This window comes from Gobius niger (assembly GCF_951799975.1).
Source record: "Gobius niger genome assembly, chromosome: 16".
NCBI classification, from domain to species: Eukaryota; Metazoa; Chordata; class Actinopteri; order Gobiiformes; family Gobiidae; genus Gobius; species Gobius niger.
The window spans coordinates 4,023,589-4,050,184 of NC_136867.1; the positions used below are offsets into that span (position 1 = coordinate 4,023,589).

The 26,596-nt window shown below is 43.6% G+C and overlaps 1 protein-coding gene across 1 annotated transcript in view; it reads left to right on the forward strand.

Annotated features, from left to right (window-relative positions):
• Positions 1-26,596, forward strand: part of meis2a (Meis homeobox 2a) — a 151,614-nt gene that overhangs the window by 94,539 nt on the left and 30,479 nt on the right. Inside the window, 1 exon segment of the mRNA XM_079573242.1 lies at positions 3,959-4,035. Within this exon segment, the coding sequence (XP_079429368.1) occupies positions 3,959-4,035 (77 nt within the window).

Consider the following 26,596-nt stretch of genomic DNA (forward strand, 5'->3'; position numbering starts at 1 on the left):
GCAAAAAGGATGTGATTGTTTCGTTTAGAATTAAACTAAACTGTTGGGGCAATTGTTGTTTGGGCAAAAATGTTGGGCAAATTTAAAAATGACTGCAATGGACATTGGAGTTTTTCCAAGAATTTTCAAGAAACCTATTGAAACAAAAGAATCACAGCCAACAATGCGATTTTGTAACTAACATATTCTACTTTCTTAAAGCTGGATGACTTGTCTAGTCTATTGTAGGCACAAAATACATTTGGGCACTTTAAAAAGTAGAACAAGGAGTCAAAGATGTGGTTCTATAACTATAACTTACTGTAGGGCAAAGTTAAATGTTTTGAGAGGGTCTTGAAAAGGTATTCAATTCAATCACCATTCTCAAACTGGGGTTCAGGGACTTTAAGGGAAAACAATAATATTAACAGATTCGTAATAATCTTCAACTCACAGATTTTCTGAGCTGCAGAATCCCCGTCCTCCCTGCCAATATGCCTGTTTGGACTCACCACAACGATAAAAACACCAAAACATAAGAATAGTCTACAGACATCTCTGACTATCGCCAAAAGAACCATCCTACAAAACAGACGCATTTTACACCTAGTTTTAAACAACTGAAGTCCATCGTATCATCACTTTGGCTAAGAAGACGCTTGAGGGTCCTCGACTTAAGAACATCAAGCTCAATTCTAGATGCAAGCCTTGTCTGAAAAATCAAAACCTAGCCTAAGCTCTGGAGAGGGTTACCAGGGCGCCGCCTTGTATTGAAAAATGGTTCCAATGCAGTCGCCCAACTGGTTTTTGTACAACGTTCGGGAGAGTGGACCATTTTCCCTTGATCCCGAGATAGCTTTGTTGTGGTCCCCGTGTGGTTTGAGGGTTGAGGTTATCTTGATGACCCTGCCTTGTCCTTAATGGATGGCTACGGGTTAGGCTAACGCCGGTCAACCACAAATGTCTGGCTAGCTAACACATCTTTAGCACTTAGCCATCAACGTTTTGCATGCACGATGAAAAATAGAAGCTAAAAGACACGCCTCAAGCTGCAGTTTAGCCGCTGCTGTTGCTCCTTTCAGTAGCTCAGAAATTAAATCAACGTTGATATATCCCCTTGTCCACATTGTCCTTACATGGCTAGTTTTACAGTCTTCCGCTAATGATCTCATGCATGTTTACGCACTACTGTACATAGCTCGTGCACAAAGAAAGTCAAAGAAAGCTTCCCTCTCTCTTCCCCCCCCCCCCCCCCCCCCTGTCTCCTCCAGCCAAGGAAATGTCAGCACCAGGCAATCAAAAAATGTATTTCCACGCGCGCATTATCGTCTTTCCTTTGTTAATGATTTTAGCATATTAAAAGGGGGGCCCCCATACACAAGTACAAATCAGATTAATGCCTTTCTCCGAGCGGGGGCCTCATTATTTGTCCAATCTTAGCCTTGTTTGTTATTAATTGAAGGCATTCCTCTAGACGGTGTTTTTCAACTCACCTTTAATTAAAAAGGAGCGGAGACGAGAGGCTGCCTTGCCTGATACCCACCCGCGCACCGCTTCATTAGTATGACATTAGAATTTCAAGGTAAAATTTAATTTGAGCATGTCCGACTAATACGTGTTTGATATTGGAAACTGTTGTAAATGGGTGGGCGGAAGTACGGTGTTTCACAAATGAGGAACAAGACGGAGGTCTATTTTGGGTCATGGGAGAAATGTATAACCTCAGTTTCTTGGATTTTTGGTTGTTTCAAAATTATGTTTACTGTTGTGGAGGATTTACTTTTGGAAATTCAATTATAAGGTGACCAGGTGGTTGGAACAGCTAAAACATGCAAGTTAGGCTAAAGGTTCCCGATTGAAGACCTTGCATTGGTTGAAGGAAGGGTCACTGTTGCTACTAAACATATTAAGAATTCATAAAAACTGTGAGAAAAAAAAAACAATTTGAATTTGATCAGTTTGTACTAATTCATTTAAAAAGTTGTGTATCTTGTTAGTGACCTTGCCACATTTCAATAAGCAAATGAATGAATACAAAAGAATCACAAAGTAACTCTACAAAAAGTTGCATGTGTGGTTTTTCCTGCGTACTTTGAGTAACAGACACAATACTGCAGTTGTTTTAAAACCTGTTATACAAACAAATAAAACTAGTTCAGTTTGACCAGTTCAATGATCTGACCTTCCAGTATGTGAACAATGGCGGTTGTATGCTTCATTGTGTGCAATCTCAAATGCAAACAATTTGGAATTTTAATAAATTTGTCACATCCGCTTTTAGCTTCCCGGTCCTGGATTCTCTTTTTCTGAAATGCAAATGCTAGCGAGTGAACAAAACTGCCATTTCCGCCGCTTTGGAATCCTGACTGTAACAAGTTGACAGGAGAATCAATGCTGACAAGATTTGACAGCATCTAAATATAGCCCAATTCTGTTTACCCAATCTACTGTACGGGCTGCAATATCGTTGCCTTGTCTGCGCGCGCTGAATGGCTACACATAGCATCTCATTTATTTGCTTTGCGTGCGCTCCGACTCCTAATCTGGCCCTTAAAGACATCTGTCACCAGCGATCACTGTTGTTTTGTCATGCTTCATAGCTAGCCCAGGGGGAGCGCGCCAAGCCCAAGGTCTAGCATTTATATCATCCTGTGCTCCTCTAGATTGGACTTGACGTAAATAGTATCTCTGCCCCCCCCCTCCCTCCCTCTCTCTTGTTGGTGAATTACATTTTCAGGTAAAAGTCTTGGCATCAGATCCGAGCTTGTTTTGTTCCGTCTTTAAGTATTTAAAAATCGTTCTGGCTCGGCTGAAAAAGCCACCGTCAGACTACATGTCAGGCAGCAAAGGGGAGATAATCGGCACCCACTCATTCTCATGGCATTACAATATAAAAGGATCTATTTTCACAGACTGTTTTATGATTTACAAATGAGGAACAACATGGAAGACCTCTTTCGGGCCTATTTGGGGTTGATAACATACACAAAAAAAAACATTATTTGGATATGACTTGGTATGCATCAACAAGTTTTGTATGTTTTTTGACTTCAGGAATCTATTCCAACCTCAGATTACAAAAACCTAAATGAAAATTTGAAAATGTTATATTATACATAAACCATTTTTCAATTGGCAAAGTTATAGTGAATTGATGATGAATATCCAAGTAGTTTTGACACTCCTTTCCCAATCCCATTTAATTGATTTTTTAAATGTTTAATTACTTAAATGTCTGGAATGACAAAATTCTGGGGAATCTCTGTTGCCCTCTTCAGATTGGGAAACATGAGAAAACACTATATATTCTTACACTTTATTACCAAATGATGGAATGTGTCATACAACCTGCTACATTTATTTTTAGCAATTTGTTGCCAAATTACATTTTCAGGCACCGAATGAAATCTGTTTTGTGTCTTTTAAGTCTTTAGGAATCATTCTAAGCGGCTAAGCTGAAAAAGCCACTATTAAGATACATGTCAAATGGTGAAGGGAAGATAAACGTGTTTTCTTGCAAATCTTCACCCACTCATTCTTATTGCATGGTGTTATACAAGGATGCCCATTGTCTCCTTTAGTATTCTCCTATGAATATGCTATACGCTAGGTGTGTGGGCAGGCACAGGGACAAGCGAACGGGGTTATCCGTGTTGACAGTTTTGACGAACCCGTTTGGCCGGCTCTGACAGGTTTAGCGCGTGAATAGGAGCTCTATGCAGCTGAGTGGGTGGACACGTGTAGGTTTTCCCAATGTCTATAATGTTCAAGGTTGGGTGGAGGTCAGCAAACCGGTGCAATCTTGGGTTACACCATACAAGAATATACACTACAGGCTAGCAACTTGACTCGGGGCGTGTGCATGTGTGTGCGAGTGGATGTGTAAGAGGGCTCGGCTTTTGTCTACAGCGCATGCATTTATGTTAATCTATGTTAAGCAAGCTCGTTTATGTGTTGTCTTTCCTTTGTTTTCTCGCAGCACCCTTACCCCTCTGAAGAGCAGAAGAAGCAGCTAGCCCAAGACACAGGCCTCACCATCTTACAAGTAAACAACTGGTAAGTCAAGATAACCCGAGAAGAGATATCGACAGAAATGACTTCAATTCAGAATATTAATTGTGGTCCCAGATGAAGAGGTAATACAAAGAGTCCTCTCGATAAAAAGTTCTATCAAGACATTGCATGAAAATAATGAAACTTCCCTTTTGGACTATCTTTCCAACTAAAAGTGTAATATCCAAACCAGCCAGAACTACCCAAATCACAATTCTGAATTGTCATTTCAAGTCGTCGATATCCCTATTTTGCAGTGCTCTTCCTATCTCTACCACCAGCGTTGCATTTCCCGCTTTCATTTTTGCCAACACGTGTAATGCTCGCAAAACCGTTTAGCCGTGCCCACACCGCAGACAACCTCGGTAACGCAATTACATGTAAGCGACAAGGAGGATGTTCCGCTGGCACGACTTGTGGTCTTTTTGTGGATATTTTTAAAGGCGAAAGATCATCGAACCGAAAACAAACAAAACAAAAATAAAAAAAGAACACATCTTGCCACCCCCTCTTTGGTTTCATAGGAGCGACAATATGTTGGATTAAGGTTTTTCGGTGGCCTGGCCAGCAGACCCCCTTTTGTACGTGGCTTAGTGCATAACTGGGGGTGGTGGGATTAAATAAAATGATCACAGAGGCAAAGAAATGATACAGGAATTACTTATCGGAATACTAGCCCAGGTTTTATCGGGGCCGGCTTAATTTCGCCGCGCCACATTCGGCGGGTGATGTTCAGATTAATTGAAGTGACAGCTCCCTTTCTAAATGGCGGGAAGGTATTTGCACGGATTTCAGGTCTTACACAAACTTAATTATATGGCGGGCCTATTTTATCATTCTAATTCCATGTAGCGGGGGTGCTATTTACAAATGATGTCTGCCGCCTTTTATTCGCGGCTTTTCCCTTAATATATTTATCAAAGCGGGTTCATTTACAAAGTGCCCTATCTGTCGGGCGCAGGCAGGCCGACATTAACGGGAGCTTTTAGGTTTATCACGCTCGCAAAGCCTGACAAGCCACCCGAGGGTCAATTGATTTGGTTGGTTTCTGCGATTCATTTTTTTTTTTTTTTTCCTTCCTTTTTCTTCACCCAACACATTTCTTTTTCTTCTCGGATCACAATGGAGAAACATGCCTGGAGAATTAGCCTGGGTTTGTCGTTCGCTTATCTATCGAACTCCCCCCCCTCCCTCCACACACACACCTCCCCTCTCTCTCCTCGCGCCGATGTTCACCCACCCTTTGCGAGAGCGCCCCGCACAACCACCCTCTTCGCTCCTAGCCAAGGCGAGCTACTTAAATTGGCCACAGGAACCGGTGTTATCGAGGCTTTAATGCACCCTACAGTGTGGATAGCATTTCAATTACAACAGTAACCAAAGATTAGCCCCCCTCTACCCCCCAGCCCCCAAGTCTGGCTGTTTTTTTTTTTGTATTTTATTTCACGCACCTTGCCTACTAAAGCAGAAAATTGACTTGCCTTGCCTGTGTCACGGTGATTGATGCAAAAATAGCGGGCCAACGCGGGATCCGAATAGATAGATATAGTAGAAGGACTTTTGCAAGTTCTGAGAAGCTTTGAAATTCAAAACACTTTTGATCCGTTTACACAGGAAGAATCTCGCGCAAGATCACTTGGTCGACGATGCTTATTTGCACTTGCAGTTAGTCCCCTAGATTCATATGATGTAGAACTGCACTTTTTAATGCAGGGAATCCATTGTTGTTGTCCAGAAAACAAATCGTTGAAAAGAGATGTTTTGATCTGGGATGCCGTGTATGTTTCAAGCAGAAAGCGTCGATGTGATCCTTGTTTTATTCAATGGAAATTTGTATCATTTTTGAAACTTTTCTCGATGTATTGTGAGAAAGTGTGAATAAGCTTTGACTTACGTAGCATGCGTTGCCGTTGTGAAAGTGGCAATGCAAAAATAAGACATGTTTACTTCATGCCTGGGGACCCAGACACGTAGAGCCCGGACAAATCACCACGCAGATGAACTACTTCGACGCAACGTATTAAAAACAGTTTCTAAATACTGTAGCGAGAAAGCCTTCGATGTGTTCGCCGCATAGGACAACACCATCACCCCCCGCACTCATTAACACCAACATGCCATAAGCACTTTTCACAAATGAAGACATCACAGGCGCGCACTGGTCTGTCTGTGGGGGTCTCCGGGGGGTTGTCATCTCATTTGGCACCGGATTCCGCGTTATTGGCTCTTTTACAGAGGAGAAGAACAAGAAGGGATGTCCGCCCTGGCCAATCGGATCAAAGAATGAGAGCAGATTTTGACACGTCCTCTCCTGGCCCTGGCTAGCATTATCTACAGGCACGTGACATAAATGATTGTACGAAAATCTCAACAAAAGAGATCTCCAAAATCCTTGCTGGTGGTGGCTTTCCTTTGGCGGTGTGTAAATCTTTATCAAGCAGGTGATGCAATGCTGTAATGATCAACGATGTTAGCACAAAATATGGAAACGGCCTCTAGCATTTGATATGAACAGCTAATTGGCATAGTATAACATTGTCCTCATTGTCCACTGTCCAATTTCAAATGTTCTATACCACCTAATTCATAGTAAAGTAACAAAAACAATTGAAATGTCAACTCGTCCAGTATGTCACCTCTCTGGCTAATTAGCTTAAATGTTTTTAGCCCTGATGTTAGCTTCCATAAAGATCTTGCCTGTTCTCTAAACCCTCACAGACCCATAGTTATTAACAGTAATCTTGTCTTTTTGTAGCATTAGCAAAAATAGCCCATTTTGAACCTATGGCTAGTAGCATAGCATCACATTTTCCTGTTCATTGTTGTAGCTATCAATCGAAAAAGATGTTGCTTTTTGCTGCTGTTGTTAGCAAAAGCTAGCCTTCTTTATCTCTATTGCTGTTTAGCATGTCTTCATCATTTAGCTTTTGGCCAATTAGCTTAAAATGTCAACATAATCTTCTTCAAGTAGCGCTAGCCAAATTTGGTAGATGTTTCAGTCGCCCATTGACTTATCCTCTCGTAGCCCCTGCTAAGATTATCTAGCTGCACATGACAAGAATTGCCTCTATGAAAACCCCAAAAGAGCTCTTCAAATTCCTGACTGGCTGGCCTCCCCTGGCTTTGTTCCGCGGCTCCCTTTGATGCCGTCGCTGGTTGAACTGTAGAGAGCGGGAGATAGGGCGGGGAGAGGCAGACGAGCGGAGGATGAGTGGAAGAGGGAGGGCGGGTAGGTGTGGGTTAGGGCGAGAGGGGGTGTGTGCCTCGCCTGCGTGCGTCTACGGTTTCCCCGCCGCTCCCCCGGGGACAGGATGTGCTGAATCAGGCCTTTGTCCGCCGGCACAATCGCAGTTCGCCCAGGGCACAAGGGTCTCTGTGTCACAGTCAATGGACGGTGCATTTGGCTGCCCCGTCAACCGCCAACGAACCTCCCAACGCAACTGGCGACAGGCCTCTTACCTGCAGCCCGCCTGTGCTTACATGTATATTCAGTTGCAGTGATGTAGTGATGTTGTTGCTGGATCAATGTGCTGCCCAGGACAATAAATTTGACAATGCCAATCGGGGTATGGCAAAAAAAATCACGACTTTACTATCGATATAGGTTAACGCTTTGATGCAAGGGCCACATTGGGTTTTGAACTTGCCGGTCTTTAAACTTGATCTTAAACTGATGTTCCCTCCTTTTTGCCAGTTACATTTGGGACTTGGGCATGTTCACGGGCTGGATAGTAGGGTTAGATAGAAAGGTCACATTTGCCTCAACTCTTCTCTGCTTTGTTATGTTTTAAATCCTGGCATTGTGAACTCGGAGAATCCCCGTGCCATCAGGAATGAAACAATCAATCGATATCCACGTCGTCTGACCCGGGACCGTGCAATCTCTCGAACATGGGTTGATGTTGAAGTATTGTTTCACATAGTAAGAGCAGATTTTAGAGTAAACAAGATGGAACCAGTGGCAAGTCTGTCTCCTTCCTAGTCGAGATGTAACAATGGCCTAGTTTTCATCCATCGAACAGAAAGATTGAGGAGGCTTCAATGTCTTCATTTAGTAAAACAAGAATGGTATGGATGACATAAATGAGCTGAGACTGGCTTGTGGAACAGCTTGTGCAAAGTAGCGAAAAGAGTCAAAAAAGCAAAATAAGGCACTCGAGTCATGTAGCAAAAATCAAAAGTCCTTTATTGAAGAGGGAGTATTATGCTTTTTTTAATCACATAGCACCAGTCTATACCACACTACAATGATGACCAAACCTTCTGTTGGTCTGTAAATAACTGCCTTGTATAAAATGTCTCTCTCAAAATGGCTGTAGTGAATGTCTTGAAATAGGCCTCTGTCTCTTTAAGAACCTCTGACCCTTTCCGACACGCCCCCTCCCCACTGATGCCACAGACAGCGTGTGGAGGGGGCGTGTCGGAAAGGGTTCTGCTGAGGGGCAGTGGTTGGTTACTCGGCTGGTGACGAAAGCTCGGAGGCGTCTCCAGGAGGTTGGGGTGTTCCTAGGAGGACTCAGGCAAACCTATCCCTAAAATGCCCGCCATCTGTTTTTACAGATGACTCAAAAATACGTAAATGTGCCAAGGCAACACTTCAGGCATGTTTTTAATGAGGGAATGACATAATAACATGATGTAAAGCTTGAAAAAGTCGATTACCCCCCCTTTAACAAATGGACCAGCCTACGTGTTTCGACCGCACAGGTCTTCGTCAGGGCATGGAACGGTATAGATGACTTGAAAATCTTGGTTGATGGTGCTACTCATAATCACTGTAGCTCTAATAATGACCCTTTAATCTACATCAGTGGCTAATAGTTTGTCTGTTGTAGTCTTTGCCCTAATAACTACCCCAAGAAATAAAAAAAGCAGAAGGGTAAAGTCCATGCCGTCCCAGCAGGAAGCGTGGTGTAATATTATCTGTAAATATCTGCGCGGTGTCTTCCTCTCTCTGGCCGTGGACAGACATTAGTTGATCATTTGGTAGCTTGTTTGCTTACGCGCGAGACGGCTGGCGTCGCGCTAACTGTATCGGGGAGTGGTCCGCCGGCGTAATTGCGTTTGTTTAAGATTACAGGAGCAAGGTGAGGGTCGCGGCGCACGTGTGATCGGCGCGCAGTAAAGCCGTCAGCTCAGGTGTCTGGCACTAGAATAACAGTAGACAGCGTAATCAGCGGCTGACAAGGAAGATTGTGTAAAAGTCAGGGCTCCGAGATAACAGGCCTCCATTGATTTAGATACCAGCTGCGATTTTCTGTCGCGTTTATTAGCGTCATTAGTTGAATAGAAGTCAACTGGGCATGGTCGATGACGACTTGCAAGAAGAAAAAAAACATCAGGAAAGGGTTCAGCTTGATGACAGCGTCAGTCAGTTGGGCCTGTCACGGATGGAGACTAAATGAATGGGATATTTCAGGATTTTTGACAAAGGGCCTCATTTCCTAGTTATCCAGAGTGTTGTTGATTTCTGGAGATTATTTTTTTTAAATCATGCAGTCCTTGAATTCGAGTGGCGCTAGGCTAGTGCAAGGCTAGCACATTTCTATGGTAACAGCTAGCCTGCATTAAAAAGAGTCTGACCCGCTCCACAGTGCACCTGAGGCAAATCACTTATAACACCAGACTAACCATATAAATGTCTGTCGATAGAATCATTTAAACCATTTTGTATTTATAATAACTTATATTTGAGCAGCATCAGCTTCGTGGTTGTATAAGCTACGCCGCGGTGGAGTGATGTGCTAGAAAATAGTCCCTCAAAATGCGATCATTCATGTGAGGAGGTCAGTTAGATTCCAAAACTGATTCTACCGACACAGACATTTACATGGTTAGTCTGGCGTTATAAGTGATTTGCCTCAGGTGCACTGTGGGGCGGGTCAGACTGTTTTTAATGCCGGCTAGCTGATACCATCGAGATGTGCTAGCCTTGCACTAACCTAGCGCCACGAAACTCTTCAAATATAAGAACTGTATGAATTGCAAAACAAAATATCTCCCGAAATCGATAACTAGGAAATGAGGCCCTATGTCAAAAATCCTGAAATATCCCTTTTTTAAATCACAATGTGGATTTCAACCGGCTTCTTGGACAATTACGACATAGCTTGAATATATATTTTACAACATGTCCAACATGGTCAAAAATGCATTCAACGACTGTTTCGGTTCAAATTGTTCATAATATTTTGCTCCAAAGTTTCACGTTGTGTCCTGAATATCAACATCTCCCTCTCATTCCTTTGTTTGGTGGAAGGTTTGCAGATCTTAAGAGCCGAAATGCGGCCAGAATGGAAAGAGTTTCAATCTGAATGATGTGGTACCCTTGTCCTGCCTTTGTGCGTTTGCCAGCCTCTGCAGCAGCCTCTACTACAGCCCAGCGGTGTCTGCCGTCAGCCCGGGCTAAATGGGGCCTGACCAAAATCCCTTCACATCTCAGCACCGCCCAGCACGCCAGCACTTCCATAAACCCACACGCTAACCGCTCCGCCATTATTTACCACTGCGCACACGCCGGCTGCTACGAGACAGTGACAAGTTATCGGGGCTTGGTAAGGTGAAGTCTTTGTTTTGATCGCGGAAAGACAGGAGATTTTATGTGACTTGTGAATGTTCTCTTCTCAGGACACACTCGTCATCATAAGCTTGTCTTGTGTAGAGTTTACTTGGTGTTTTTGGTGGGAATTTTGTCAATGAATCTTGCGGGAAGTATGCTCTAACAAAGGGGATCCCGAACATTTCAGGCTGCAACCCCCAAATGCCTGACAAATAAAGCACCTGACTTTATTTCAGGGGTATAACTTTCCAAATATGGTTTAGTTCAGTTTATTTTGATTTTGTCATTTGGCCTATAACCCTCAACCTTTAGCATTTTCAATTAGAATTGCCATCATGCATAGAAGGTGCAGTTACACGTATGACCTGAGGTGGCAGTAGTGAGTATAAAATGGTGAACTTGCATCTAGCCCCTTTAATAAATCCTTTTCCTCCCTATGAGGGTGATACAAGCGATAATGGGATGATTGGGGGGTCTTTTATCTCCCCCTGGTGTCTCTGGCCAGAAAACCATAATTGCAACTTGTCTGCCACCGGACCGGAGCCACCAATACACACTAATGGAATCACGAAGAAGAAGCTAACAGGCAAATTGCGGGCTAGCACCACTTAAACAGTATGCCCGTTTGAGTGAAAACAAGTGATCTCCATTGTGTATTTAGATGTACAATATCCCTCTGTTCCTTTGTCTTTTCTGTCAGTGAAGTATTTACTCTCACGGACAATTAATAAGTTAAAAAATCGCAACATGCTACGACAGCTACAGTTCTGCTTATAGCCTCTAGGGCCAAGAGTTAGTTTGTACTGCTTTAATGCCACAAACACACACATTTTGTTTAATCTGGAAAGAATAAGGAATGAGGAGGAATGTCAATATTTAAAACCACATTGAACTCAACTTTTAAGCAAAATACATGGTGCTGTTTGGGGCTGACTGTGGTTCAGATGAACTAATACTGTTGAATCTTTATCCCTATCGTACACTTTGTTGGTCAGAAAATGCAATATTGATGTAGAGAAACCTAATGTCCAGTAGTTTCACTTCCCGGTCCTATGAGCGAGCTAAAATAAGCTTCTCCCACTTTCACTTGGCGATGAGAGGATTAAGCTTAGCCCAGGGATGGAGAGGTCAAGAAAGCATTTCCTGGACAGGACGTCAGGAGGAGCTTACCGAAGACGCACTAGCGGCTCCAAACACAACTCCACGTCTGTTTTTGACAAGAAAACATTGTAACATGGAAAAAATTGGTTTAAAGGGACTATATAGAGCTTAAAAATGTTAAAATTAAGTATTTTCCTCCCCCTACATGTTCCAACAATGTCCTAAGGTGTAGAATGAGCTCAGACCTGCCTCTAAAATCCTGCACTGTCACTCAAAAAGGTGTTAATTCGGGTCCGAAGTGCCGTCATGCACCAGCTTAATATATAAGGTGCAGTTACACGGATGACCTGAGGTGGCGGTAGTGAGTATAAAATGGCTAACTTGCATCTAGCCCCTTTAATGCCAGTTGGAAAAACATTTCAAAGCTTTTTATTTCACCATATCCAAAAAAATGTAATGAACCCAAAAAGCTGAAATCGTGATCATCATTTTTACAGACTCTGTGAGACTTTTTTGCACTTTTTCAGTAATAAATAAATAGCTATTTCTAACATTTCATCCCAATCTATTTTTAATTACGGCAAAAGTGGAACCTCCTCATTAATTTTGCCGAACCAGGCACAGTTTCGTCGCCCTGTCGTTCCCCGGCACATGCGGCAAGGACTGACCGCTGTGCCACAGAGCGCTAATGACGGCGAAGAGCCCTCCACCGCCTGTCCTTACACTCCGAGCGCTCTTCCAGCCGGAGGGGATTGACGGACGCCGCCGCGGGGGGAGGGGACGGAGGGGGTTCCATCTAATTAGCGGCAGAAAAAGGAACACAATGAGTGAGTTATTAAGACACAGGGGCGGGATCGCGGACGGCCTTTGAACCCCGGCGGAGCACAGGTCACCGCGATAAGAGGAGGAAATCCCACAGACCGCGGCGCCAGCGCTCCCCTCCGTCCGCGCCGCACGCTCCAGCCCGCCGCTTATTACGGGACAAACTCCACTCGCGCACAACGGCCATATTGCTCGCCGTCGGTTTTGTTTATGATGCGGTGGGATGTCGCCCGGTTGAACGTGTGTGCTGTGTGTGCGCTCTACCTGCTCAGTGACCATGCGCTTCCATCTTTACTCCAGCTATTCATTAGTGTGAAGAGACACAAGGGGAAACATGTAATATACAGATATCAATTCTATACTTCTGCACTGCAAAACGTATTTAACTAGATCAGTATAAACATCTCAATTTGAGCACAATAATCCAAATTTTAGTTGTTTTTGACTAGTTAAGAAATTCTTGGGCATTTGTCCTAGATTATTTCACTTGTTCTGAGATGTTTCTGACTCGTTTCGATACATTTCGTCCTTATTTCAGGTCATTTTCTTTGCCAGTGGGGTAAGAAAATTGGTCTTATCTCATTGGCAATTTTACTTTCTTATTTCAAGCGAGATTTACCCTAGAACTGGTCTGAAATGTCCTCAAACAAGCAAAGTAAACTTGGTCCGATCAGGAAAAGTGTCTAAATGAGTGAAAACCGCTCAAAACGAGACACATTTCCTCAATTCAAGTCATTTAAGCCAATGCTTGATATTTACTTTTTGTAGTGTGCTGTAGACATAAATATGAGGAAAAAATGCATCGCAAGTTTAAATGTATGGTGTTATATTGTTGATATATTAGTTACAAAGATTTTTTTCAGAGGGGAGTTTTGGATCTTGTTAAGTTTAGGAAGAAGCATGTCAGGTTTTTCGCTGTTCATTGCTAAATAAATCCATTTTTTTTAGTACAAGTACAAGGCTATAGTCTATAGAAGCTACTGAAGTGGAGATGTTGTGGAATGAACACTTCATTTGGAGATAAAGGGTCCTTAAAGCAGTACTAAGTAACTTGTTTACCTTAATAAATCCTTCCCGTAGTCCCTGTCGGGCTATTACAAGTGTTAATGGGATGATTGGGGGGTCTTTCGTCTCCCCCCGGTGTCTCTGGCCAGAAAACCACGATTGCAACTTGACTGCCACCGGACCAGAGCCACCAATACACACTGATAGAATCACGAAGAAGAAGCTAACAGGCTAATGGGCAAAGCTAACTGTGGGCTAGCGCCACTTAAACAGTATTTACAGCCAAGTTAGGGTGAAAACAAATATTTCCATTGTGTAATTGGAACAATATCCCTCTGTCCCTTTGTCTTTTCTGTCAGCGTAGTATTTACTCTCACGGACAATTAATACGTTAAATAACCGCAACTTGCTACGACACCTGCAGTTGCGCTTATGGCCTCTAGGGGCATGAGTTACTTAGTACTGCTTTAAGCGCAGCTGTATATTTCTCGTTTCCTGCCTCCTATAAATGAGATTACAGCGCCATAATCTCAACATTGACCACGGTATGAAGCATTTTGAGCAAGTCATGTGACACCTGCCGCCATATTGGACCCTCTTCTCAATGTAAACATGTCAAACTCCAAAGGAAACTGGTATCAACTGCTCAAACGCTAAACTTTCTCACTTTTCTGACTGTGAAATATGGCAGCAGGGATTACTATAACTACCACAATACTAACTACCACAACTTATGCCTTATAATATTGTAAAGTATTAGCCTAAAATGCTAACGAGTGATTCGAAAGGTTTGCATGTTGGAGTCCATTGTTCCTACCTTAACATACTTTACCCAGAAGTTGTGCAGTCACGATGTTATAGGCTATATAGCCTTTCTGCCCACTTATTTGTATCCGGGCAGAAATGTGTAGAGAACAAAAGCCTGATGCACTTTTCCAGCCTGCGTAGTCAGTCCAATACCCGGCGGAGAATGCCTTTTATGATTTTTATGATCCGGAGTTTGGCTGGCGAGTCCATTATGAAATGCAGAAATAATAACTAATATTTTCCAAACGTAAAAAGAAAGCAATGGAACAGGCCCAGCCGAGGTTTTCATATTCCTTATAAGTGGGTTTATGAATCTGTAACAGGGGCTTTTGAGGTCTCGCTCATTACGTGTGTATTGCGCTGTGTAAAATGTATCGCTATAGCTCCTACTGGTCCTGAATTAGACTTATTTGCTTTGTCATAAAAGCTTGTATATGTTTAATGAAAGCCAGTTTGTTGACCTCTTTTAATTACTTTTTGTTTATGGCATTTTAGTGAATGAGTTTCGCAGAACATTTGGAATGCAATGACTTCCTGCAAGTCCAATTGGAGCCGATTTGCATTGGGTTCTGTCCCACTGAAGTCATTATTATGAAATGAGACCCACTGTGACCCCACATTTGACTGAAAATCATCTAACTACGACTGAGACCTGACTGTTCACTTATGCTTTAAAAGGATTTGACTCTCCTAGGTTATTGTGTTTTGAAATTTGACAATCTTGTACTTCAGCACGTCATTTTTGTCCCCTTTCGGACAGTGGCAAAAGACAGAGGGCATTGCTGTTTACAAAGAGTGGTTTTGTTGTCTAAACTGAGGGGTCTAGGGGTCTGTCCCCAGATTTTTTTTCAAAGAAATTGAGCGTATTTTTGGAGTATTTTACAACTGTTTCAACCTCTGTTGTTCGCAATCAGATTATGACAATTTTTCTTGGGGGCTATAGGGGTCACCAGTTGAAGCCTCCACCCAGGACATTGCCTATTAGACCTATTAGACCCGACAAAAACAAAATAATCGCTCATAATTGAGATTATGTCAACAAGAATTGCCATCCTTGAAAATCCTTTGAAAGACAGAGTTTCCGGTATTTGCCATGTTGGAAGCTTGTTCCAGTTTTGACCCTCTTAGGCTTCTGCGCTTCGGCGTTTGACACAACTTGCCTCTGCATTTCATGGTTTTGATTTCTGTAGCCGCTTTATTCAGATGTTTAACCCGCCGTTCTTCAAAACGTGACTTAAAACATAATCAAAGGATCAGAATAGGAAGACTGCCCTCTCTAAGTCCTTGAAAATGAATGTAAAGATTAGGTTCTGACCCCCTTGGGCGACTGTACTTTGTGATTTCACAGACTTTTGCTTCTCTATGTCATGTAACCTGACTGGAACAAAAGAAAAAAATATACACAATGATTTAAAAAGAGAAAAATGCCTTCCAGAATTGTCCTTGAAATTTTTCCAGAGCGATCGACTTCCCCATTTTCGCCCCGAGTGGAGTTGGTTTTCTGTCCAACTTTGACCTAGATGCAAATGTCACACGGTCCTTTTTTTGGCTGCGACCGGGGACCTGCGGCGGGCCACCATCCCCGCGCTCCGGGCTTTCTAAATATACACTTTACACGGTGCAAGCGCCGACGGGCCACGCCACGGCAGCGCGGGCGAGTATCCGTGAGCGAAGGCTGCCAACACAAGCATCGTGATCCCTCTCATTTAGGGAGCGCTAATTGCCAGTTAATTAGCAGAATTGACTCTCGTTGTCAGATCCCAAGTGCCACCCCGCCCTTGCCCCAAACCCCCCCCCCCCCCCCCACTCCACCCCACGCCGACGCCGTTAGCTTCATTGGATCTGGCGTGCTTCCCCCGCGCCGCGTAATAATAATCCCATTTTATCGGTTTTGAAGGGAAAGGCAAATTTGCTCAAACGTATTTCCGTTATTGGCAGAGCGGGAGCCGAGTGGGTTTCACAATAGCCCCAGGATTCATTTTGGTAATGTAATTATGTACATATTTATTACGGATTCATTAGGAACAGAACAATTTAACATATCTAAAGATTTGAACTAATGCGCGGTTTATACGGGTCGATTGCCGGGATAAAGCGAAGAACCGTTTAGATGCAAAGTGCAGTAGCTGAAACTTTAATCCCAAAACTGTTGGGAAAAATTAAAGAAGGCATTTTCTCCGTTGCAGCGCTCGGCAGTTAAGCAAAATGAGTGTTTGAATTTGTATGTAGACGATAGGATGTCCCTGCAGAGCCACTGTAGTTTTGGTATCGCTAGCATGTTGGTTTTTCAGCGTTTTACAGAACATGTGATGTAGTGGCACACTGTAAACTTGGTATGTTCTGGTTTATGTTTTGATCTAGTTACAAACAATGTACACTGACATTACCCAGAAGTTTGATATTGTCTTCATGCAATGTCGACTATCCATCCATCCATCCATTTTCTTCCACTTGTCCGTTGCCGGGTCGTGGGTCACAAAGTCTATGGCTCCTCCTGCAGGTGGTGGGTCCACAGAAGGGACGGCCTCATGGTTCTGATCAGGCCTGTTGGTCTCTCATTAGGGGCTTCTGAACCGCTCTTTGTCTGACCCGTCACCCAGGACCTGTTTGCCATGAGAGACCCTACCAGGGGGACGAAGCCCCCGACAACTTAGTTCCCAGGATCATTGGGTGCTCAAACCCCTCCACCACATTAAGGTGGCGGTTCCAGGAGGGGACAATGTCGACTATTTCATCCATTCAGTTCAGCGGAAATTGCTTTTAGCGCCAACGTTGCATCGCCCCTCCTCCAATTGACAACTTTTTATGGGTGGAGAAGTCTGTCCCAAGTTTAGCCTTCCTCTTCAGCCCGATGTGTGTGTGTGTCTGGCCGGGCTTACGGGGCTTAGCTGAGGGCGTCTTAAACAGCTGATGCTAATGCGGCGCGGTGTTTATGTTCCCTCGCTCTGTACACGCATGTGTGAGATCGCCGACGCCGTTAGCGGGGCTACTGGCAGTTTAGCGAGCGCCACCGGGGGCACGTTGGGACATTGGCACGACGACGCCCCCCTATCCTTGCTGCTGACACGATCGGACCACTGCCCACTCCATCAAAACCAGGTGGTGCTTTTGTGAAAATTGGCACTGTGAAGAAAGAAAGGTCAACTTGGATTTGCTCACATTGCAGTCATAAATATCCTTATAGTGAAAAGGACTGTAATCCTTCATCTTGAGTTGAGTACCACAGGCTGATTTTGGGTACTTGGACAACAAAATCGCCATTAAAGACAGCTGCCGAGCCCTTCATGTTATGTCAGCTGTGTTTTTACCTACGAAAACAAACCCCACAACAATTCCTGTCTTTGATAGACATGAGTTTCAATTTACCTTCCAAAGCTGCCAGAACAAATTCGCGTTCCTAACTGATGCGAGTCTTCACTGCAGAGTCATCAAAAGTCTAAATTCTTGACTTTTTTTTTCTCATTACAATGCTCTCCGAGGAAAGAAAGTCATTGGAAGCCAACGGTCGTGCAGGATGGAGAAAAAGGGGAGGGAGGGAGGGCTCTGTTCGCTATAGCTCCTTTTGGCTCTTTTTATGCCTTGGTTTTATTGGTGGGTCGTTTAATAACAAGGGCTTTTGAAATGAAGTCGCTTTGCGTGGGTGAGCCTTACTCCGATTCTTTTTATTTTAAGATTCTTCGACTCTTCTGGAAGCGAGAGAGAGAGAGAAAGAGAGAGAGAGAGAGAGAATCCACCAGAGAAAGAGGATGGAGAAGTAGGTTAATTTATTTCATTGGCGGAAAAGAAAGAAAAACAACTTTAAGAAAAGGTTAGCGGTCGGCGAATAAGTATGGGGTGCGCGGGCAGCCTTGGTAAGCGCCCCCCCTTTCGAAATCTCCCAAACGCGCCTGGGGCTATGTGTGAGTGGAATTTTATTACTTTGTCATTAAACCAATTTCACAGCCGTATTGTTTGTTAATGAGCGGAGATGGCACGGAGCAGAAAAGCAGGAAGATTTGCGACCTGGGCTTTCTATCCCCACGTCTACGACTCCAACCTGTGCGCCAAGCGGAGCTCCTTTTCATTTCTACCCGCCGCACTCTCCGCTCGCACATCCTCCTGGCATTATAGAGGCTCGTAAAAGGCGAAACTGCTGAAAGATAAAATGCAAAGTCTATACAGTCGAGTCAGTGTTTATGGGATCCCGTTTATGTGTGGGACCAATGGCGCTCCCATAGGGTGGGAGAGGGGAAGGTATTGGCTTGTTATGAACAATGGGGGTCTGCTGGACGTAGACGCAAAGTGGTCAGTGTGTTTAAGGTTCAGACTTCGATGTTGTCATGTTGAAGATGCCTACTAATTGGAGGTAAATGGAATAGTCAGCACCAAGTTTAATCAATGACCATTTCGAAGTATGTTCTACGACAGGGGTTGGGAAGTTTGCGTCGTAGAGGGCCGATTTTAATAATGGCCAAAGCACCAAGGTCCGAACCTCACCATTTTATCCTAAAGTAAAGAACTTTTTTTGGTTCTCAATCTCAAGTGGTACGGCTAGCAGCAAGCCCAATAAAACTGTCAATTGTCATGCCGCATTGTGGTACTTTCTGGCCCCGACCCACAAGTTGAGAATCCCTGTGTCACATTGACTATGACCAAGTGGGGTGCTCTGCCAGGAAATTCCTACCCTTGTTCTACGAGGTGGCACTTGGTGTGAGAAGTTTGAGAACCAATGTTTAAATCAAAGAATTTGCTGTAGAAATAGAATCCTTGAATTTTCTGGTAGAGTCATAGCTATGGTGTAAAACTAATTGTGTTGCGATGGCGTGATGGTTAGCTATATGGTCCCCAAGTTTGATTCCTGGATTTACGTAGAACCTTTCTTTGTGCAGCTCTTGGTTCTCCCTGTTTCTCTGTGGGATTTCCTCCTAAGTGCTTTCATCCATTACCCTGTTGTGTAGGGCGATGGGCTAATCCTCCTCCTCCTATCTCAAGATATCTCAAGATTTCAAGAAGAGTCAGAGGAAGTTGCACTTTGTCAACCCACTCTGATAGACGATTTCACCGCATGACCCCACGACAGGCTCATGTAGAACCTTTCCAGCTACACTCATTCCAGCTCGTTCTTCGAATTCTCTCCATAATCCACTGAAGGTAATACCCCGGTACCTCACACAACCTTACGAAACAAGCACAGTATCCATTTAAGTGACCTAGTCTGCCTTGGTCCGTGGGATTATGACACAGGGAGTCCTAGCATGCGTCCTCAGAAGATTAGCCAGCCTGACTTGGCAAATCTAAGCATCTGCGGTTTTCAGATAGGAGGACACTGGGCTTAAACCTAAAATACGCATTTGTGGGCTAAATTTTGCTAGGGATCGAGGTGACCAGGTGTAGCAGAATGGCCTTGGGGGGGGGGGACAAGTGTGTGTGATCTTTCTTTAGCTTGAGCTCTTTAGACTCCCTGAACCTAGCAGGTATTTTCTTTCTGTCCAGGCATGTTGTTCTCCCCCCCTCAATCCCCTGCACTTAGCCTGCATTCTCTCCACCCCACCTCCTCACCTAAAGATGTAGAAAAACAGCATGTGCGGGTAAACAAGAAGGCTGTCATATTTCGGATGACCTCTGGCGCTCCCGGGGCCTCGCACACACACAAAAATAGCTCTGTGTTGTGTGTTGAAAAAAAGAAAGAGCTAGGCCAACCCAGGCTTTGATTTATGGACGTATCAGGATTTGAAAAAAAAAAAAAGTTTGGCAGGGTACAGCGTAAACATTTCAGAAGACGGAATAAGGTTTATGAACTTTTGAACTCGTCAATGTGAGGTTTGCGCAAAGATGAGCGGTGACAATGCGCATACCTGTCGGAGTTGCACTGACTTTGGCTGTGATGGGCAGCGACGTTTTGAAAAAAAATGGACTTCCAAATTGGCATCTCGACTTTAATACCTCTGCAAATACATCGCAATGTTTTGGCGCGACTGACCCCAACTTGAAACGCCGCTCTCGTAAGTACACTAAGCCCATTGTATCCCCACGCTAACCCACTCCTGTCTCCATCTCCTACCTGCTGCGTTCTCTCACCCCCCCCCCCCCCCCCCCCCCCCCCCCCACACACAACACTTGATTCATAGCCTGGCGCCCCGCGAGGCTCGAAGGTGCCGGCCAATAAGCCCATCATGGAAGCCCCTATAAATCAATATGTTCCCTTTGTTTGTTTAAGCCACTCTCTGGCCCAGTTGAGGCCTGTTATGGATGAGATACCAGCCCGAGTATGTGCCAAAACACGGGGAAGGGGAGGAGGCGCGTCGGCTGGGGAATCCAAAATGAACTACGAAGAAGAAAAAAAAAGAAAAGCCTAAAGATTTCAATGCAATTTGGAAGAGATTACAAGCAACCAGTGGAGCGTTACCCTAGGCGCAAACATCCACGCACTCCTGATGAAGTTATCGGGAAGAATTAGCCGCTATTAGCCAACTGTATTACATCCATAACAAGATGCAAAAGATTTGGGGGGGAAAAGAGGAACAATGAGCGCTATATTAGCCACTAATCTTTGGTTTCCTAGCTCCAAGCCTTATGAATATTTATCCGCCCCATTATGGACGATGATGTTTCAATCAGGAGTGAGTTGTGTAGAGGGCTGGGGAGAAAAAGGGGGCAGAGGAAATGGGTTTCTCCTGCCTAAGGGTGAGGGGAGGCCACAGCGCCCCCGAGATATAAGGCAGATCTATCATGTTCTTGTTATACATTGGACGGGACGGCATGAATATTGTATGACATTCAAAGAAAATGCGTAAATAAATTCAACCCTATCGCACATTTTTTCCTCATATCGCGCAGCGCCATTGCTTAAGGAGCTTTTGTTTTCAGTAGAAGCGATTGAAACGCAATGCCTGGTCTACTGCTCCTGGACAAAAAAACAAAAAAACAATTTGGATATAATCTCCATTTGTGTGGACTCAGCTTTGGAACATGTCTATTGATGGTAATGGTGGGGAAATGGCTGCGTTTGTTTGGGGGGCCGTCGCTCGTGAAGGAGGCCAGTCACAGCATGGGACCCTGCAGATCAAAAAACTCGCCTAGTCCCCTTGGCCCTCTCCAGCGTGTCAGTCCCTGCCCCTGCCAACTCTCCCTCTGCCTCCATAGACTACTAGACTATTTATATTCTTCACCCATACCAGCTACTGTGCAGGGATGAGGGCAGACATGGACTGCACAGCGACTAGATTCATATCATTTATGTCAAATATTGTGTATACATTCTGGATGTTCGCTTAGAAGTAGTCTTTAGTAGTGGTGCTAATAGTATTATGTCTTGTTCAAATGCTTAAAGGAACAGGCCAGCATTTTTCCATACTAAGATATGTTCTTGCCTGACCTGTCTGGTCTTTGTGCCCGTAATAGAGCGTGGTAGCTTCCAACTTCACCCCCGTTTGGAGCTCCCCGTTTGGGAGAGGCTAAATGCTAACATCTTTGGTCATTGTTTATGACCGAACGCATGCACAGAGACCAGACAGGTAAGTATCAACTCGTCTAAGCTCAGGTAAGAACATATCTCAGTATGGAAGAAACGGTGGACTGTTCCTTTAATTGGTCAAACAGAAGTAGCTCTTATAAGTTAAGAAAGAGTAGGAGGTGGTGGTAGAAGAAGTAGTTGTAGTAGGCTAGTAGTGGTGGTTGGTAAGGATGCAGTTAGGGTTGTTGCGATATTGATACCCTGCAGAAAGTGATATCTTGAGAAGTTAAGTCGAGTGTTTTACCTCAATTGGAGTTAAAATGAGAAAAACTATTTACTTATTATTGATCTTGTTTAAGTGCGAAAATTCCATTGGCGGATCATTTGGATTACCTCTTCAAATCAACAAAAAATGCTAATTAAAAATAAGTTTTATTTATATTTAAATGACTTTTTGTAGCGTACTGGCAAACGATTTTTATGTTGATACCGCATATTTGACGGGTATCAGTATGGGCAAGTATCCGGACCAAAACCTATCCGACACTAGCTGCAAACTGTGTCGTGACCAACACTTCCGGTCACAGCAGCTTAAACAGTGGCTGTGCCGGCTCTACAGACACTAAACTCTGTAATGATCATATATATGTTTGTATTACCTTTTTGTTGCCTTCCTTTAATCTGTGTAAGCAGAACATTGACAGAATTGCACAATTTGGACTTTGTTTATCATACGTAATTAGCCATGTGCTTTGGGGCATAACCTCTTTTTACCGGCGTCATTATTGTTTAAATTCACACGCTGTGGTATCGGATTGGTACTCGGTATTGGTGACTACCCTGTGCACAAGTATTGGATTGGATTGAAAAATAACTTGCATGTAGTATTAGTTATTAGCTATAGTTGTATTTGTACTGGTTTGGATTGCTGTAGTCCTTTCTATTTCTGATACAATGACAACTATACAATGCCAAAGTATGAAAAAGCAAGTCATACTATGAGTTGAAAGATACTGCATATATTCTCAAAGTAGAATCGGATATTTCATCAAATAGTCAAATAGTATCAAGCTAGCTTCTTCCTCCTCTTATATCTGTCAGAGCAATTATGTGCAATTGAAGCTGGGATTAATAATTGATGGGGGGGAGCTGCGCTGACAGCATTTGACCGACGCTGCTCGTGGTCACAGTAATGTTCTCACCCAGACGTTTGACGGTCAGAGACGCTCACTCGTTCACCGCAAACACAATGACGCGGGCATGATGACACCCGACGGGAGAGCCTCCCACTCAAGACTCGCGCCGTCGTGGCTTTTAAAGCATCCCACGGGCAGCGCCACCCAAACCGCGGCGTTAGGGGAAGCCTGATAGCCTATCCAGCAGATCTAGTGTCACATCTAATCGCTCGGACCGTTTCGCTGGCCTACATTCGTGTCTGAAGGCGCACACGTGTGGCTCGGGGGCTGTTTAGCTAATGCCGCGTCGGACTATATATAGCGAGCTGGCAGTTTCCTAAACAAAAACGGTGCTTAGTGACAGTATACTTTCCTAAAACAATATAAATACTTGATGTAAGTAAAAAAAAATGAGTGAGTTTAGAGCTTTGCAGGACCACAAATGCTTAGGGGTTAGCCTAGTGTGTTGGTATAAGGAAAAACAACAACTAAGTTAATGTTGTTTTACTCTTTGCATATCAAACACCCAGGCTTAACATCCTTAAAGGAACAGGCCACCATTTTTTCCATACTGAAATATGTTCTTGCCTGAGCTTAGACGAGTTGATGCGTACCTGTCTGGTCTTTTGGCGTGACTGAGGGCACACACAAAGACCACACAGGTATTTATAAACTCGTCTAATCTCAGGTTAGAACATACACATCTCAGTATGTAAAAACGGTGGCCTGGTCCTTTAAACTGGTGACAATCAATAGCCTACTTGTATCTGTGTACGGTACTTTGTAGCTAACTTGATAAAGTTCCAACTCACTAGCAGCATTACGCCATTTGAAATGCTTCCCTTTTCAGTGAATTGCACGGTTTATGATGTTATATAGTGCAAAAAAAAATCTGGTTAGTTTGAAACCTAGCTTCCACAAGTGTTTGTGTTGTTGTGTCCTGGGCAAGACACTTCACATGCTTCCAGCTGAAAAGCTAATACCTGCAATCTGACTATTACTGCAACTTCAAAGTAAGATGAAACACTACATTACATTTCTCTAATTAATTTGGCAATATTTACAATTTTAAACCCCCAAATCCTTCAGGAATTGTTGATTCCAAGGTTTCTCAATACTGTTTCTTATTAGATTTGAGCTTGAAGGAACAGGCCACCGTTGTTTCCATACTGAGATATGTTCTTACCTGAGCTTATACGTTTGAAGCTATAGGAATACATTGGGAGAAGTCAAATGCTAACAATATAACAATATCTTTGGTTGTTTTGCGTGACTGAGGGCACGCACAAAGGCCAGACAGGTACGTAACAACTCGGTAAGAACATCACTCAGTATGGAAAAACGGTGGCCTGTTCCTTTAATCTGCTATCTAGTCCAACATATATATATATTTTTTTTTAAACTAAGACTTGCTAACACTGTAGCCCTTTGCGGTGCAGTCGTGTTTCTCTGAAGCCGCTCTGGGAAGGACCCCCTCTCCCCTCTTGTTTCTCCCTTTTGAGCTCAGCCCATTACCGCATCACAGGGGCGGAGTGGAGGGGAGCGTTTGATAGCGGGCGCCCGCCAAAGCGTTTGGCCTTATTTCCGCTGGTGCGCTCCACGCTGTTGCCGCCGCGCGAGGCAATCGACACTCAATTTTGTTTGAAATATCACGCCTCTGTCATGTCATTATCCGCTCCCCCCGGTAAATCCACAAAGCCGCCCCGTTTGATATCCGACAATAAGGGGGAGTGTGCGAGAGTGGCACAGTATCTATGTATGTGATAACCCGAGAGAGGAGAGGGGGGGAGTGGAAATGCAAAAGAGCGGTGAAGAAATTGTGGTGGATTTAGAAAAGGAAGTGTTCAACGTGTAGCTTGTGAGGGGGAAATCTAGTAGCTAAATAAATATACAGTACATGCTCCGGTTGTCCCAGCAGCATTTATGGAGAATGGGTCAAATACATCCTTGATAAAGACCATCTTTTCGGTTTTATAAGGGCGCAGCCAATGCTAATCCTCCAAAACATAGGAACATGCCAAGTCTATTGAAATGAAGGCATGTGTGACTGTAGAGACCGACAAATGCCCCCTGCTGGCATAGGTTATATCAGTGCAAAAGGGGCGGTGCTTTCCATGGCGAGAATAATGGCCCATGTTGTGATCCCCGCACTTATCTGGGGAGTGCCCTTCAGTGGGTGTATTAGACATGATAGTGCTTGGAGTTACGTGCAGGTATTCTGCTCTAAAACGACTTTGTTAGAGTAAGCTAAGACACTCGTCATTGCTCCTGCTGTTTTCTCTATTTTCTCCATCTTTTAAGGGCCTCAAGAGCAGTGGCCAACCGCGACGTGGCACCCAGGAACCCCAATCTTGACCTAGTTTTTTTGGCAGGGGCACGTGAAGAAGGATAAGCCTGTTGTCCGTGTGCGAAGTTTATGGGGGAAACTGGGTCCCCTTGTCGGCACCCTCTTAATCATTGGGCTAACATTTTATCACATTTTTTCAAGATACCATGTACTTTTCTTTTAAGCAGTTTAAAAAAAAAGTAAATTGCAATCAGATTTAAAACCACAGCGATATTGTGATACACAGGTGCTCGCCATATAATTAGAATATCATGAAAAAGTGTATTAACTTCTGTTCAACTTAAAATGTGAGACTAATTTATGATAGACTCATTACATGCATGTCAAGCCTTTGTTATAATTTTGATGATTATGGATTACAGTCCATTTTTAACATTTTAATTTAGGGTGTTTACAAGCTGTGAGCCATAATACTCAAAATGCTAACAAAGGCTACATATCTGACTTTGCCTGTAATGATCATATGTTAGTTTCACAGTTGAACAACAGAAATGAATGCACTTTTTCATGATATTCGAATTATATGACGAGCACCTGTAATGTGGCCTATGGATATTGTGTCACCTAATATTGAGATGATGATCATAGGGCTGCTCGATTATTGAAAAAATAATAATCACGATTATTTTTGTCATAATTGAAATCACGATTATTCAAACGATTATTTGTTGCCTTTAAAAAAAAAAAGTATCTTTATTTTATTTATGTATTAATCAAAACACTATGATGATGTTTTATGTTTTCTGGACAGTCATAAAAGTACAAATGATTTCAAGTACGCCTTGATTAAAGAGAGGTCCCCGTTTCACACCTGCCCCCTGCTGGCCAGCCCTCACACCTGTGCAAGCAAACTGACACAGCTCACACAGCGCCGTTTGTTTTTATGTCAGGCACGAGAAAAGCGAAGGGAAAATAATCCCAGCGGCCTGATAATAACGCAAGTCGGCTTTGAAAAAAAAATAATAATAATTTGAAAAAAAAAAAGAAAAAATGTGGGGAAAAAAACAATTGGGAAAAAAAAAAAATTGGAAAAAAAAGTATTTGAAAAAAAAAAAAAATTATAATCGATTTTTTGCGATTATGCTAATTTTGTAATCGTTTACTGTTGTAATCGAAATCGTAATCGAATTAATTGCACAGCCCTAGATGATCATTTGGCGATACTTTGTGCAGCCCCGTCATTGTGCCCACACCACCACCACCACCACCACAGAGGCTATTATTGACATACGCTGCATGTTTTTAGACACCTTTTCAAACCGGGCCAGGCACAGCTGTTGCTCCCAGCGCTCCGAGCGGTGCGAGGAGTTCGAGCA